This window comes from Somniosus microcephalus, chromosome 11 (genome assembly GCF_052327205.1).
Source record: "Somniosus microcephalus isolate GS21.2 chromosome 11, FLI_Smic_1.0, whole genome shotgun sequence".
In the NCBI taxonomy this organism is placed as follows: Eukaryota; Metazoa; Chordata; class Chondrichthyes; order Squaliformes; family Somniosidae; genus Somniosus; species Somniosus microcephalus.
The window spans coordinates 176,369,502-176,385,411 of record NC_140997.1 but is presented as its reverse complement, the minus strand read 5'-3'; the positions used below and the strand labels follow the sequence as shown (position 1 = coordinate 176,385,411).

General features: G+C 42.7%; 1 protein-coding gene across 6 annotated transcripts in view; it reads left to right on the top strand.

Annotated features, from left to right (window-relative positions):
- The window catches only part of LOC147110997 (microphthalmia-associated transcription factor-like), a 439,553-nt gene that overhangs the window by 416,662 nt on the left and 6,981 nt on the right, over positions 1-15,910 (top strand). For all 6 annotated transcript variants that reach the window (XM_086001449.1, XM_086001447.1, XM_086001446.1 and 3 more), the window contains 4 exons: positions 3,303-3,420; positions 6,947-7,018; positions 7,284-7,340; positions 8,076-8,151. In XM_086001449.1, the coding sequence (XP_085857575.1) occupies positions 3,303-3,420; positions 6,947-7,018; positions 7,284-7,340; positions 8,076-8,151 (323 nt within the window). The remainder of the gene's footprint in view (positions 1-3,302; positions 3,421-6,946; positions 7,019-7,283; positions 7,341-8,075; positions 8,152-15,910) is intronic.

The window sequence follows — 15,910 nt, the reverse complement described above, 5'->3', positions numbered from 1 at the left end:
GAGTCCTTCTCCACAGACTCAGTTAGAAATCTCACCGGCACTGAAGTCCCTCATCCCTGCTACCATTCCAGCAAATCTCTCCTGCACCTCATTGTTTACTACATTTCTGAGTTTCGTGCCATCTGCAAACTTTGAAATTATGCCCAAGTCCACCACCTTAAACATTCACTCCCTCCACCACCGGCGTACCGTGGCTGCAGTGTGTACCATCTACAAGATGCACTGCAGTAACTCACCAAGGCTTCTTCGGCAGCACCTCCCAAACCCGCGACCTCTTCCACCTAGAAGGACAAGGGCAGCAGGCGCATAGGAACACCACCGCCTCCAAGTTCCCCTCAAAGTCACGCACCATCCTGACTTGGAAGTATATCGCCGTTCCTTCATCGTCGCTGGGTCAAAATCATAGAACTCCCTCCCTAACAGCACTGTGGGAATACCTTCACCACCCAGACTGCAGCGGTTCAAGAAGGTGGCTCACTACCACCTTCTCAAGGACAATTAGGGATGGGCAATAAATGCTGGCCTTGCCAGCGATGCCCACATCCCAGGAACGAATAAAATAAAAATTAAAAAATATATATTTATCAAACATTTTAAGCAGTGGTCCTAATACCTATCCCTGGGGAACACCACTGTATACTTCCCACCAGTCTGAAAAAGAACATTTCACCACTACTCTCTGCTTTCTCTCCCTTAACCTGCCATTATACTTTAATCCCATGGGCTTTAATTTTGCTAATGTGTTTATTATGTGGTACTTTGTCAAATGCCTTTTGAAAGCCCATATACACAACATCAACCGCATTACCCTCATCAACCCTCTTCATCAAGAGATAGAACAGGTGGACATGACATTAGATCATGAGATTAGTACTGAAATAACTGCATATAAAATAAAAAGAGGAGATATATTAAATAAACTAATCAAACTCAAAGAGGAAAAAATCCCTGGGTTACATCTGCGCATTTTACAAGAATCTAGGGAAGGGATAGCAGAGGCATTACTACACATATTTAAGAATTCATTAGATAAAGGTGTAGTGCCAGAGGGCTGGTGGATAGCTAACATAATGGGCCTGAATTTGCGAGCGGAGGCCTCCAATCATCAAATTTTCTACGCATTTACCTGGTGGTCCAGGAGATACGGAGGCTTGTGATCCTGTGCCTCTCCTGATAGAAATGCATAGAGGCCCACATATCCCAGGGGTGCATGTGGTTCGCAAGCGCCCCTGGGAATCACGTGGGCCAGCCCAACCAATGAAAGAAGGGAATCCCTATTCATACTTATGTGACTTCCGTACGTGGGGAACTGTCATAAGTATGAATGAGGATGACTTAAAAAATACACGAACACATGAAATAATTTTTTTTTAATTACATATTTAAAATTAATTTAAATGGCATTTAATTAAACATTTTAAACAAAAATTTAATTTATTGAAATTTTTTTTATGGGTTTTAATGGGGCTAAAAATAAACGTACCTTATTGGAAAGGGCTTTTAATGTATAAGTGAGTGATAAAATTTTATTTTACTAGTTAACATTTTTTTAATGCTATTAAAAGCAGGTCTTACGCCTTACCAGGCGTAAGAATTCCACGGCTTTTCAGTGGGCGGAAGCTGGGCAAATAGCGCAACTCTCCATCCGCAGAGGCCCTTTTCCTGGGGATGCGGAGGATCTGTCAAGAATCTAAACCCGGCACTTGCGCAGCCCCTACGTACGCACCCGTAGGGGTCACAAAATACGGCCCAATAACTATATTTAAGAAGGAAGATAGAACATGTCCAGGGAACTATAAACCAGTTAGCTTAAACATCGGTGGTGGGAAAAATAATAGGAGAAAATAGAAGAACATCTAGAAACCAAAAATATAATAATGAATACTCAGCATGGATTTCAAAAGGGAAAGTCTTGCTCGACCAACCTCATTGAATGTTTTGAAGAGGTAACAGAGAGAATAGACAAGTGTAATGCAGTAGATGTAATTTATCTAGATTTTCAAAAGGCCTTCGATGAGGTACCACATAATAGATTAATGAATAATGTCAGAGAATGTGGAGTCGGGGACAAGTAGCAGAATGGAGAGCCAACTGGCTTCAAGACAGAAAGCAGAAAGTAAGGGTAAAGGGTAGCTATTCACAGTGGCAGAAGGTGTGTAGTGGTGTTCCACAAGGATCAGTGCTGGGACCACTGTGGTTCACAATTTATATTAACAATTTAGACTTTGGAATCAAAAACACAATTTTGCGGATGACACCAAATTGGGGGGGATAGTTAATACTGAGGAGGACTGCAACAAATTACAGGAAGACGTTAATAAACTTGCAGAATGGGCATATAATTGGCAAATGAAATTCAACACAGATAAATGTGAGGTATTACATTTTGGTAGGAAGAATAAGGAAGTCACATTACTTGGAGAGTGCGAGTCTGGGTGGGGTAGAGGAACAAAGGGATCTCAGTACAAATACACAAATCACTAAAAGTAGCGACACAGGTTAACAAGGCCATAAAAAAAGCAAACCAGGCACTAGGATTTATTTCTAGAGGGATAGAATTGAAAAGTAGTGAAGTTATGCTAAACTTGTATCGAACCTTGGTTAGACCACACATGGAGTACTGCGTACAATTCTGGTCACCATATTATAAAAAGGATATAGATATATATATATAAAAGGCACTGGAGAGGGTATAGAGAAGATTTACAAGGATGATACCAAAAATGCGAGGGTATAGCTATCAGGAAAGGATGAACAGGCTGGGTCTCTTTTCGTTTTAAAAAAGGCTGAGCGGTGACCTAATTGACATCTTTAAAAGTTTGAAAGGTTTTGATAGAGTGGATACAGAGTGAATGTTTCCACTTGTGGGGAAGAGCATAACTAGAGACCATCAATATAAGATAGTCATCAACAAATCAAATAGGAAATTCAGAAGAAACTTCTTTACCCAGAGAGTGCTGAGAATGTGGAACTCGCTACCACAGGGAGTAGTTGAGGCAAATAGTATAGATGCATTTAAGGGGAGGCCAGATAAGCATATGAGGGAGAAGAGAATAGAGGGTTATGCTGACAGAGTTAGATGAGGAAAGACGGGAGGAGGCTCAAGTGGAGCACAAACGTCTGGTTGGGCCGAATGGCCTGTTTCTGTGCTGTATATTTTATGTAATCCTATGTAAGAACTCAATCCATGCTGACTTTCATTTATTAACCCATACTTTTCCAAATGCCAATTAATTGTGTCCCTCGTATAATAATAAGTAATAATAAATATGAATAACTCATATGATTCTTTTGTATTTCAGTTGCCTGTGCCTGGTAATATGTTAGACGTCTACAACAATCCAGGAATGGCAGCTCCTGCCATTACCATCAGCAACTCCTGTCCGGCGAACCTGCCTAACATTAAAAGGGAACTCGCAGGTACAATGCAGCCCAATTCTCCACAAAAATCAACACCTCTAACGTTGATTTTTCTTTTAGTGCATATGGCAATAGGGATTAAACGCAATCTGAATACTTATGTAACCGAAGTTGAACCAGTAACCTAACTAATTGTCAGGAAGTGGATAGAAACCAACATGAATGAAAAGCTATTAAAACATCAAGAATGGTTTTACTGGCACAAACCTGTATCTGAATTCAACAAACTGCACTCCAGATAATATTCTGGTATAATTTTACAGAAACAGACTTTTCTCTGCCTAACCCATCAAACATTGGCCAATTTTGCTAAAGGTAAACTTGAATGTAAGGGCTTAAATTGCAGTCAGGCCCCAGTGACATCATTGGAGCCCGATCTGCAAAGAAGGAGCTTCCTTCTTGTGGATGTCCCTCTCGCCTGCTCAAAAGAGCAGGTTACAATTGCAATTGGAAGACAGCGGGATTGGTTGGGGTTGGTCACTGTGGCCACTTCAACTGCCTACCTGCCCAGTTTCCACCGGGTGGGCAGGGTTAAAATTGGCCCTAATTGTGCTGAAGACAGCTGAACACAGACTAGGAACAGATGTTACCAAAATCACAAGAACATGATGAATATTACATATGCCAATTAGCAACTTTTTCTACATTTGCTGTTTCATTTTAGCTCAAATAAAAGATGTGGAAACAAATCTATTTTTATCAGTAAGGGAATAGGCTCTGGATGGAAGTGGCCAGTGGGATTATTTGTACACATTGATTGTGGTACACAAATCGCGAACTGCAGCAAGTCAATAATTCAAGGTTGTATTGTGCATAGAGTTTTCCTGTCATGTCCTGCAGATTGTTTTCTGGCAAGCACGAAGCAGTAACACAGCAAAATTCACATTTGTGAACATTACTGACACAGCAATGAGCCTTAAAATAGTAAAACTTTTAACTGCCAAATTCTATACTGGGTACATATTCATATGTTTACTTCGCACATGCATTTACGATTTTGATACTTATAGCAGAGGAAATTTTCCACTTATATTTGCCTGAGTAGGGTTTATGTATTTTGACTCAGATGCTTCGTTTAACAAACAATATTAGGTACATAAAAGTTCAAAGTTAATATTGAGCAAATGGAAAGGTAAGTACAGTACTGAAGTTAAAAAATTCATTGTTGCTGAAGTGAGGTTTATGACTTTTTAAAAATCAATTAATTCAGTCATTTAAAAACCTACACAAGCCAAAGTTCAGCAACATAATTAAGAGTTTACCTGATGCCACAGCACGTAGATTAGAGGAACCATTAGTCTATTACTGGAACCTTCACTCTTTATAGCAACATTATTATTGTTTATTGTATCAAGGGGGAGAAATTCAGTTGGTTAGCGCCTCCCATTAGCACCTCCGGGGGGAGATAACTGGGCGCTAATGAATTAACGCCCAGGCGCAGCGATGTTACCGCTGCCCACAAAATTCACCTGGCGGTTTGTGGCGGCAGTAACCCCTAGCGCCATGATCTCCTGCGTCCAGAGATCATGACGTCATCCGGCTGCGTAGCGCCCAGAGCCGAACTTCAGTTCCGCCCCCTGCAGCATCGCTGGACAAAAACACCGGCAGCTGCAGGAGGTGTTCATCGGGAGGCCGGGCGCAATATCATTAGCACCTGGCGCTAAGTTTGCCAGCTTTCAAAAGTTACCGCCCCCAAACATGGCAATACTGAATTTCTCCCCCCAAATGTCAGTCTTGGCTCAGTGGCAGCAATAATAGATTAAAGTACAGGAAACTTTCTGGTATCCGGCACTGATGGGACCGAGCTAGTGCCGTCCCATCAAAACTGCCGTAGAAACCAGCGCTAATGTTAAAACATACGGAGCTTCTGAGCTCCGTGTGAAGCAACAAACCCTGCTTCAAAACAGTCGGCTGCAGCTTGCAAGCATCTCTGTAGCTAAGCAACAGCTTCAGCTAGACCTTGCAGAGCCACGACTGGAGAAAAAAAGCAACGAAAAGAAAAAAAACTTATCTGAACCAACTCCTGAATTTTGCCGGTGGATAGAGCTTTCCGGACATTTAACCTCCGGGTAAACGAAAGTTTCCTGTAAAATTAAATTTCTACTCTTTCTTGACATTTTTAATTCTTAACTGAAACCCATCAAAACATTTCTTCTTCGTCATTGTGTGCACAGTGTAGTTCACTAAAGTGCCTGCACAAGCCATAGATGAAAGGGAGAGTGGGGAAGAAATTTGTTTAGGCCTGAGAAGGCCGGCACGCTCGCAGAGTGGAGCAGGAGTCAGAGGTTAAAGGCTCGTTCGAAATTGGGGCTCGGGCCTCCTCTGAATAATTCTAGTGAGCTGTGGGTGCCTGTTGGGATCATGAGGCAGCTCACCGGTCTTCTAAATAATCTCTGTAGCCTAGCATATTCCTGCAAACTGAATACAGCAGCTAAGTGTGTTCATAACTCAAACAATTTTCTGCAAGTGATCGAGTTCAACATCGTGTGAGGATTTGAAATTCACAATTCTATGACTCGGATCATGCCAATATTAATCTGCTTAATTAGTTCATTGATGCTGATGGGACAGGCCATTGGCCGTGCCATCTCTGAGGCCCGTGATTCACAATTATGGTCGCTGCAGCTTATTCAAATTTATTTCCCAGGAAATTTCGGAGTAATTTCATAACGGGAAGATCGGGCACAAAATGGCATAATGTACGGCCAAAATTGCAGATTGGGCCATTCTAAGAGATTTTGGGCAATTGCCTACAAATTTCAAAATGTATTCATTGGCCATGATGTGCTTTGGGATATCCGAGGATGTAAAAGGCACTATATAAGTGCATTACAGACTAGTGTGCCTAAACTGAAGTCCAGTAATAATACCAAAAAATATGTAGACTTCTCTACCATTTAACCCTAGGTTTACCTGAAACTTTTGATCATGTAATGAAAATCTGTCAATTCCATTTGGCATTTAATGAAAAATGTTCATATTCTCAGCAGAATTCAATCACTTATGTATGTGGCGATGTCAGATTAAAGTAATCTGCAGTATACAATTTACGAGGGTTTTATGTAAATTAAGAGTCTGTCAGAACTATTATAAACTCTGTATTCAAAAATGCACCTTTAAGATTATTTTCACTTTATAAATGAAAAAGCAATGGTCCAGGAAACTGTTAACAATTTCAACAAACAGTAATGTTTCCTTAGCACCTTTACCTATAACATTATCCTCTTAGAAATATATTAGAATAATTGTGCAATTCATTATTATGCTAAAAGTGACCTTAAATTCAAAGACTTCAAGGTTGTATGCATTGGCACAACACTACAATTTATTTGTAGGAAAGTCATTTCAATGATTACAAAGTAATAAAAGTAAATCACATTAGGGACTTGGTAGCAGTACTGTCTAATCATGTTACTATATGTCCCATCTCACTGCTTCATTCAGTATAGATTGCTAAAATAACCTTATATTATTCAAATAGCAAAATGTTATTTGTAGTATAAATTGTTTTCTATATAATTCACAGAATCAATGGTGGCAGGCATGGAACTCCATTTTAAAAGTCCCTCTATGAAAATGCATAATGCTCCATTACCAGGCAAGTTCTGATACACAGAATTTATTTCAATCATTCAACACTTCAACAACCGTTATTGTTTGTGTATGATCAGGAATCAATGCTGTTAACATTTTAATTCCGTGGTATTGTTTTTTTAAGCTTAAAAAAAAACATTTTATTGTGTAGTCCAGAATTATTTGATGTACTTTTGCCAGTGCAACTCGAACGTTGCTATAATTTAGAAGAAAAGGCAGCCTTCCAAAGACCATCAGTTCCATCCTTAACTTGAAGTTTTTGTTTTCAGAAGCTGAAGCCAGAGCACTTGCAAAGGAAAGGCAGAAGAAGGACAATCATAATTTGAGTATGTTTTCAGATTATTTCAATTTTACTGGTAACCTTGCAAAATACAGGAAACTCTTGTTTAAACGGCACCTAAATATCCGGAATTCTCTATTAACCGGCAAAATTCATACTCCGAAAACACCTCAATAACTGGAAATGTTGCCGAGTCCGAGTCTCCCGCGGTGGCCGAGTCAGTGGGGGTAGTTCTCCAAACTGCCACTACTCGGCTTCTTGGCACTGTCAGAAGTCCGAACACCTCAATAACAGGAGTCTGACTCTCCCGCGCTGCCAGGAGTACCCAATTACTGTATACTGCACATTTCTTGATTTTTAAATTTTTGTTTGTTAAAAATAGTCTCGGTAGATAACCCTCTCCGTCATCCGGAATTTTTAATCAACCGGCACCATCCTGGTCCCGTCGGTGCCGGATACCAAAGAGTTTCCTGTAGTCGTAAATGTTGTTCACCTAATAGAAAAAATGCTTAACTTTAAAAAAGAAATTTGAGGGTATGCAGCCCTTCATTTTTCTCCTTTGTGGAGAGGTTCTTCAAGGAGACCTTCTCCTTGGCATGTCCTTGAGGCAACCTGATTGGGATCAGGAACTATGCAGTGTGGGGATCAAACCTGTGTCTTGCTATTGCTGTGAGGCATTGCATTGCTGCTCCAATGTTGTGCACCAGGGCAGCTGTATTTATTATTTCTGAACAAGTAATTCATCCCTTGGACTAAGCTTCTTTGCTTTTAATTCATCAAGTTGAAAGAAGGAGGAGGTTCAACATTAACGATCGTATAAAGGAACTGGGCACATTAATTCCAAAGTCTAATGATCCGTAAGTACAGCTTCAGTTAAATACTTAAAATTTTGTTCTGAGTTATTTATTGATCACCTTGGATAGTTATCTTATTAGTTAATGTCTGTTTTGAATCTCACTAATACATTTTCTGATCAAATAGAGTAAGTCATTTTTGGACAGAATACAACTTTGCCACGAAATAATTGGGTTTTCCACCTTTAATTCCTTGCTTTTCATAACAAATCTAGATTGAAATTGAAAGCAAAGCATATTAAAAAATTGACAAAAATACAGGCAGCAACTTAGAAGACTAAGATCATTGTGACACACCATCATCTATTTGTGAAAGCAGGTTCGACAGGACTGATTTCCATTTCATTACCACCACGTTCACGTCTATAAACAGGGAGAACAAATACACAAGTTACCACTAGAGGTCCACCTGTCCCAATTTCAGGGGCCCTCGAATTAGGCAGCCAGCACTCCCATCTGAAACAGACAGGGCTCTAATTCGTATATTTACTCGCCTGTTGCAGCCAAAGTCACTACAGCCCAGAATTTCTTTGCCTCTGGCTCCTTACAGGCTGCAACGGGATATCAGCAACATTAGTCATGCTGCAGGCCATGTTTGCATTAAGCAGGTGATGGATGCCATTTTGCCAAGTTCCCCTTGCTCAGCTGCTGATACCCTGCTTGTTAAGTCTGTGTGTCCCAGTTATGCTTATTATAAATCACTGGACACAGACCACAAGAATAACTTTAACAGGTCTTTACTATTCGGAGGTCAGGGCTGAACTGCCCAGCAAATCCCTACACAACACTTATATACCGGTGTGGTCACCACCGGTATTTTACAGTATACAGCAGCCAAGAGAAAGTAGTACATCTCTTAAGGTAGTTCTCTTAAGGTGGAACAGGTTACATACACCACAATCCTCCCTTTTTAGCTTAACAGTTATATCCCCATTTAACATAACATAATAACATATATATATATACAACTTCATGCAAACAGTTCAAAGATTCAGTCTCTGAGGAGGCCTCCTGATTCGAGTTGGATAACGCCTTTCAGGGGTCTCTGATTCTCGTTGCTGGGGTGACTCATCTAATTGGTCTCTTATGGATTGGACATCATCATCAGGTACATTCACTTCTGAGGTAGATGCTTCAGGTTCACTAACTTCTTCCACGGTTGTCTCTGCCGTAACCATGGGTTCGACCCTTGTTCTCGATTCTACCAGTTGGTCAGCATGACGCCGTATTACATTTTCACCAATATCTACCGTGTACATCAGGGGTCCTTGTCTGGCCCGAATTGTTCCAGATTGCCATTTCTCGTTTTTATAGTCCCGGGCTAACACTGGTTGTCCTATTTCAAAACTCCGAGTGGTCTTGTTATTTATATGCTGGAACTGTTTGTTTTCAACTTCCCTCCGCACATTTGGTTTTAACAAGTCCAACCTGGACCGCAACCTCCTGTTATAGAACATCATGGCAGGACTTTGGTTTGTCACTGCATGAGTGGCGTTTCGATATGCCAGTAGGAATTTGTCCACCTTGTGTTGTAGTGGAATCTGATCTTCGCTCATGGCCTTTATTGCTTTTTTGAACGTTTGTACAAATCTCTCGGCCAACCCGTTTGTAGCCGGATGATATGGGGCAGAGGTATAATGTTTCATCCCATTCATCTTCATGAATTTCTGGAATTCTTCTGACACAAACTGCGGTCCGTTGTCTGAACATATTTGTTCTGGCAATCCATTTCTTGCAAATATCATTCTTAGCACCGCGATCGTCATTTCCGAGGTAGTGGTAGTCATCTTAATCACTTCTGGCCATTTAGAATGTGCGTCCACCACAATTAAAAACATGGAGTCCATGAATGGACCAGCAAAGTCAATATGTACACGTTGCCATGGGGTTGAAGGCCATTCCCATGGATGCAGCGGTGCAATCGGAGGTGCATTTTGAACTTTTTGGCACCCTGAGCAGCTTTTCGTCAGATCCTCTATCTGTTGGTCGATACCCGGCCACCACACATAAGCCCTAGCAAGGCATTTCATCTTGACTCCCCCCAGATGACCTTCATGCAGTTCCTTTAGAACTCCCTCTCTTAACTTAGGAGGAATAATCACCCTTGTTCCATACATCAATGTTCCTTGACAGACGGACAGCTGGTCTCGTCTTGCTGAGAATGCTGGTAACAGTGGGTCACCATGTGCTGGCCATCCCTTCACTGTCACTTCGTAGACCCGGGACAGTGTCGGGTCATTCCTGGTTTCTCTTTCAATACTTGCATTGGTGACTGGTAAACATTCGATGATGGTCGAGTGAAATAACTCAACAGGGTCAACCGTCGGTGCCTCCTCCTCTGTAGGTAGTGGCAGGCGCGACAGCCCATCAGCATTACCATGCTGCTTTGTACCTTTGAATTCGATTTGATATTGATGTGCCCCTTGGAAAAGGGACCATCTCTGGAGTCTCTGTGCTGTCATCACCGAAACACCCTTCTTAGGGTTAAAAATGGATACCAACAGCTGGTGGTCTGTCAGAAGCGTAAACTTTTGGCCCTGCAGGTAATGATTAAACTTCTTTACTCCCCACACAAGGCTGAGAGCCTCCCTATCTATCTGAGCATAGTTGCGCTCAGCGGAGGTCAATGATCTGGATGCGAACGTAACTGGCCTCTCCAGGCCATTTGGCAACTTGTGTGAGAGTACTGCCCCAATACCATATGGAGAAGCATCACAAGCCAAACGAATAGGCAGCGTTGGGTTGAAGTGAGCCAACACTTCCTCTGAGGTGATCAATGCCTTGCTTTTGCGAAAGGCCCTCTTACAGTCCTCGCTCCACTTCCATGGTACTCCCTTCTGCAAAAGAGCGTTCAGCGGGTGCAGCACCATGGATAAATTTGGCAGAAACTTATGGTAATAGTTAATCAACCCTAGGAACGACCTCAACTGGGATACATTATCCGGAGCGGGAGCCTTCACAACAGCTTCGATCTTGTCAGGAGACTTATGAAGCCCCTCCTGGTCAATGACATGACCACAGTACGAGATCCACTTCTGAAAGAACTCACATTTCTGGCGATTAACTCGAAGTCCATATTCTTTCAATCTGGTGAGCACCAGTTCCAAATTTGCAAGGTGTTCCTCGTCATCATCTCCTGTAATCAGAATATCGTCCAGGTAACATTGTGTGCCTGGAATTCCCTGTAATACCTGCTCCATGGCCCTCTGCCAAATTGCTGGAGCCGATGCCACTCCAAAAACCAGTCTATTATACCGGTACAAACCTCTATGCATGTTGATCGTGAGATACTGGCGTGACTCTTCCTCAACTTCCATCTGTAAGTACGCCTGCGCCAGGTCTATCTTGGTGAAGTGTTTCCCGCCAGACAACGAAGCGAAGATATCCTCAATCCGCGGAAGCAGATACTGCACGATGTGAAGCACCGGATTAACAGTGATCTTGAAATCTCCACAGATGTGAACCTTCCCCGGTTCCCCCGGCTTGTTGCTCGATGAACGCTTCATGACGGGGACAATGGGCGTGGCCCACTCACTCCAGTCTACCTTAGACAGTACTCCTGAACGTTCTAGCCCTTCCAGCTCAGCTTCCACAGCAGGTCGTATCGCATAAGGTACCGGTCTGGCTTTGAAACATTTCGGGTTTGCATGTTCTTCAACCTTGATGTTTGCCGTAATTCCTCTCAGTGTTCCCAGTCTCTGTTGGAACACCTCTTTAGCATCGTCCAATATTCTGGACAATCGTTTAGGTTTGACATCTTTTTTACCGGAATCTACCGTTAGTGCTTTTAAGGAATGCCAGTCCATATTTATTTTCCTAATCCACTCCCATCCCAGTAGTGGTGGACCTCCCTCAGGTAGCACATATAAGTCCATTCCTCGGCTTTCTTTGCCCTTGTGGACCACCTTTACCTCTATCTTCCCGATGGGGTATACTCTTTGCCCCGTGTATGTTTTCAATACAATCTCCGTATCCCGTAGGGGAATATGTGGGAATAACCTTTTGTAATCTTGCTTATTCATGACTGTCAATGCCGATCCAGTGTCCAATTCCATCTTCACTTGGACTCCTGCTATCTGAAGTGTGACCCAGATTGTTTGGAGGTCTGCTTCATTACCAACATTGTGTACTCTTAGACTACCCAGTTCATTACTGCTGGAGTCTGAATTTGACTTCTGTTCGTTCGAACTGTTCTCTGTCACTTTGTGTACCTTTCTGTACTTTTCCTGCAGTGACTTTTTGTTGCTGGTCTTCTTTCCTGACCGGCATACTTTAGCTATGTGACCAAGCCTGCCACATTTTCTGCATTCCTGATTTTTGAACCAGCACTGGTTCTGATCGTGCGTTGTCTTTCCACAACGATAACATTTTACTGTACCCAAGACCATTTGATTGGTGCTGAGTTCCGGTGACCGTAGCTGCATTTCCGCAGTGCCTCTCGCTGCGGCTTCGTGCGATGCTGCAATAGTGACAGCTTTATCAAGCGTAAGATCATTCTCCTCAAGCAGTCGCTTTTGTGTTCCTTCTTTTAACAATCCACACACAAATTTATCTCTCAGCGCATCTGCTAGTCCTGTTCCAAACTGACAGTACTTTGATAGCTTACGCAGTTCAATTAAAAATTCAGCGTTGCTTTCGTCTTTCAGCTGCGTTCTTCTGTAAAATTTAAATCGTTCCACTATCATCAGCGGCGTGGGGTTTAAATGAATTTTCAGGACAGGAACAATATTCGCGAAATTCTGATCCGTCGGTTTATCTGGTGACAGAAGGTGCTTCAATAGCCCGTATGTCTTCGCACCCATTGAGCTTAATAAGGTTAGTGCTTTCTCATCATCTGGTACCTTATTTGCTTTACAATAAACTTCCATGCGTTCTACATACGTGGTCCAATCTTCGATATCGCTATCAAAGGTATTAATGTTCCCATGTTTAGGCATCCTTGCAAGTTTTTAAATTTTTCTTTTTCTCAAAATGGCGGCTTCCCGCGCTTGTCTTCTTCCCCCGCCTACTAAAATGGCGGCTTCCCGCCCTTGGCGGTCTTTCCCGCGCTCGTCTTCTTCCCCCGCCGACTACAATGGCGGATTCCCGCGTTTGCCGCCTTCCCCCGCTGGCTGCAATGGCGATTGCCTTGCTGCTGCCGTTCTCGCCTCCCCAGTGGTTCTCAATGCCTTAAGCTGCCCCAGTCGCTGCGCCTCTCGGCCTCGATTGCAGCCCGGCCCTTTTCACCGGCCGTGGTCAAGTTCTCCACCCTTTTTCCTCCGTTTTCCCTCCCCCACTCCACAGTCAACGCGGCCGACTTTCTGCTCATGTCGCTGATCGGCTTACCCACCACCGTGGTAGAAGGGATGATCACTGCCTGTCGCTGATGGAGGGCTTCGTGGTCAGAATTTTTCTTTTTAACCCGGGTTCTCGATGCCTCCCGTGCGATGGTGCTCAGCAGGATGATGAGGGCGGATGCCTCTTCTCGACGCCCGTTCTGAGGACGAAGCTGCCTTGGATGTAAAACTGCCGCAGGGTAAGATCGGACTCGTCGCCACTGTTAAGTCTGTGTGTCCCAGTTATGCTTATTATAAATCACTGGACACAGACCACAAGAATAACTTTAACAGGTCTTTACTATTCGGAGGTCAGGGCTGAACTGCCCAGCAAATCCCTACACAACACTTATATACCGGTGTGGTCACCACCGGTATTACAGTATACAGCAGCCAAGAGAAAGTAGTACATCTCTTAAGGTAGTTCTCTTAAGGTGGAACAGGTTACATACACCACACTGCGTATGCCTTTCCCGCCCTCCCAAACTTCGAGCTGCCTCTAACTATCACTGGGGAGGTCAGCAGCTGTATTTCGATGAGGTCTGATCATGGAAATTGATCAGGGCTCCCACTAATGCCAGCAGGGATTGGTGAGGGGGATTTGGAGCAGATGCCCCACCCACTGCCTGTCCAATCTGCACCACAAACAAAATACAGCCCCAACATTTCCAGCTTTTTCAGCTGGAAGCATTCGATCAGTGTTGTTCCAAGATTGTAATATCTCTAGTGTGGGAAATAACTGATACAGGATTGCATTGCATTGGAACTGAAAGAAGTTATAGGAGCTCACAGTTCAGTATTAGTAATGCTGTAACTTGTGGTAGTATTAGCAGTGGTAAATGGGCTGAACTAGAAAGGTGATTTTCAGCTAAAATGTAAGCTTCATCAACTCAGTGAGCAGTGTCTTCCCCTTCATGTTTCTGCCCTTTAGTTTAGCTCTGTGAAATCTGCAAGAACAAATACTGCTCTTTTAGTTCCTATTTTGTCATATAATTTTAAGTTCTGTGCAATTTCTGTTTTAAGACTCACCAGCTCCATATCTGCTAGAACTAACTACCTCTTATTGTTTAATTGTCTATAGCTAATAGTATTAACATTAATGAAGCGGAGAAACAAAACAAAAAGACAACTGATCAGAGGAATGCCATCTTTATCAAAAGAGAAATAAGAAGACCTGTCTTGTGACCATCAGATGCTGATGCCCATTCCTGTTACCAACAGCTAAAAACTGCACAGACCCCACCACTTAAATTGCTCACGTTTAAAATCATTCAAAAAACACGAACCATTTCCCTACCATTAAAAATGACAAAGTTCTGCTTGCAACGTGTTAAGTACGCCGGGTATTTTGGGTTAAAATGGGTGGTCACTCACTCATTTGTACCTCGTGAAGGTGCAGTTACCTTGTACAGTTAATCACCTCTAACTGGTGTCGAGTTACACCTTGCAATTGAGTGTCAGCCATGGCTCCATTGGGAGCACCCTTGCTTCTGAGTCAGAAGGTTGTGGGTTCAAGCCCCACTCCAGAGACTTGAGCAGAAAAATCTAGGCTGATACTCCACTGCAGTACTGAGGGAGTGCTGCACTGTAAGAGGTGCCATCTTTTGGATGAGACATTAAACTGAGGCCCCGTCTATTCTCTCAGATGGACGTAAAAGATCCTATGGCACTATTTTGAAGAAGAGCAGGGGAGTTATCCCCAGTGTCCTGGCCAATAGTTATCCCTCAATCAATATCACTAAAACAGAGTATCTGGTCATTATCACATTGCTGTTTGTGGGATCTTGCTGTGCGTATATTGGCTGCTGCATTTCCTACATTACAACAGTGACTACACTTCAAAAGTACTTCATTGGCTGTAAAGAGCTTTGGGATGTACGGTGGTCATGAAAGGCGCTATATAAATGCAAGTCTTTCTTTTGCAATACTCAGCACTGACTGCAATAACAAAGTAAATCACATCTCGTTAAGGTCCAAAGTACAAAGTAGCCAACAGATACCTTTCATCTCGCCATAGTATGACCACCACTGCCTATCCTTACAACTGGACTGCATCATGTACTTTTCAGCTTTCTGATTACACATACCTAAGGAATATTCTAAAATATCCAATATCATTGCTTGTTTCTACAAAAGAATAGCTGAATCTTGATTTTTTTTAAAAATGTTATACATAGCCATCGCCATTTTAGCATTAAATCAATTTCATTGGGGATAAACCATCTGACGCGTATAGTGGGCAAACCGCGTTAGCACCAAAGTGCTCTCGAGAAGTGGTGAGGACTGTACTGGTAACAGCATGGCGAGCACAGGCCTCATGTCTCGTGCAGCCTCCTGTTCTCCTAAGATATAGTACTTATTTTATCCACCTTGAAACAATGAAAATTTGAGTGAACCGTGCCAGGATTTGAACTCAAAGCCTCTGGCCTTCTATCCAGCATTCAACG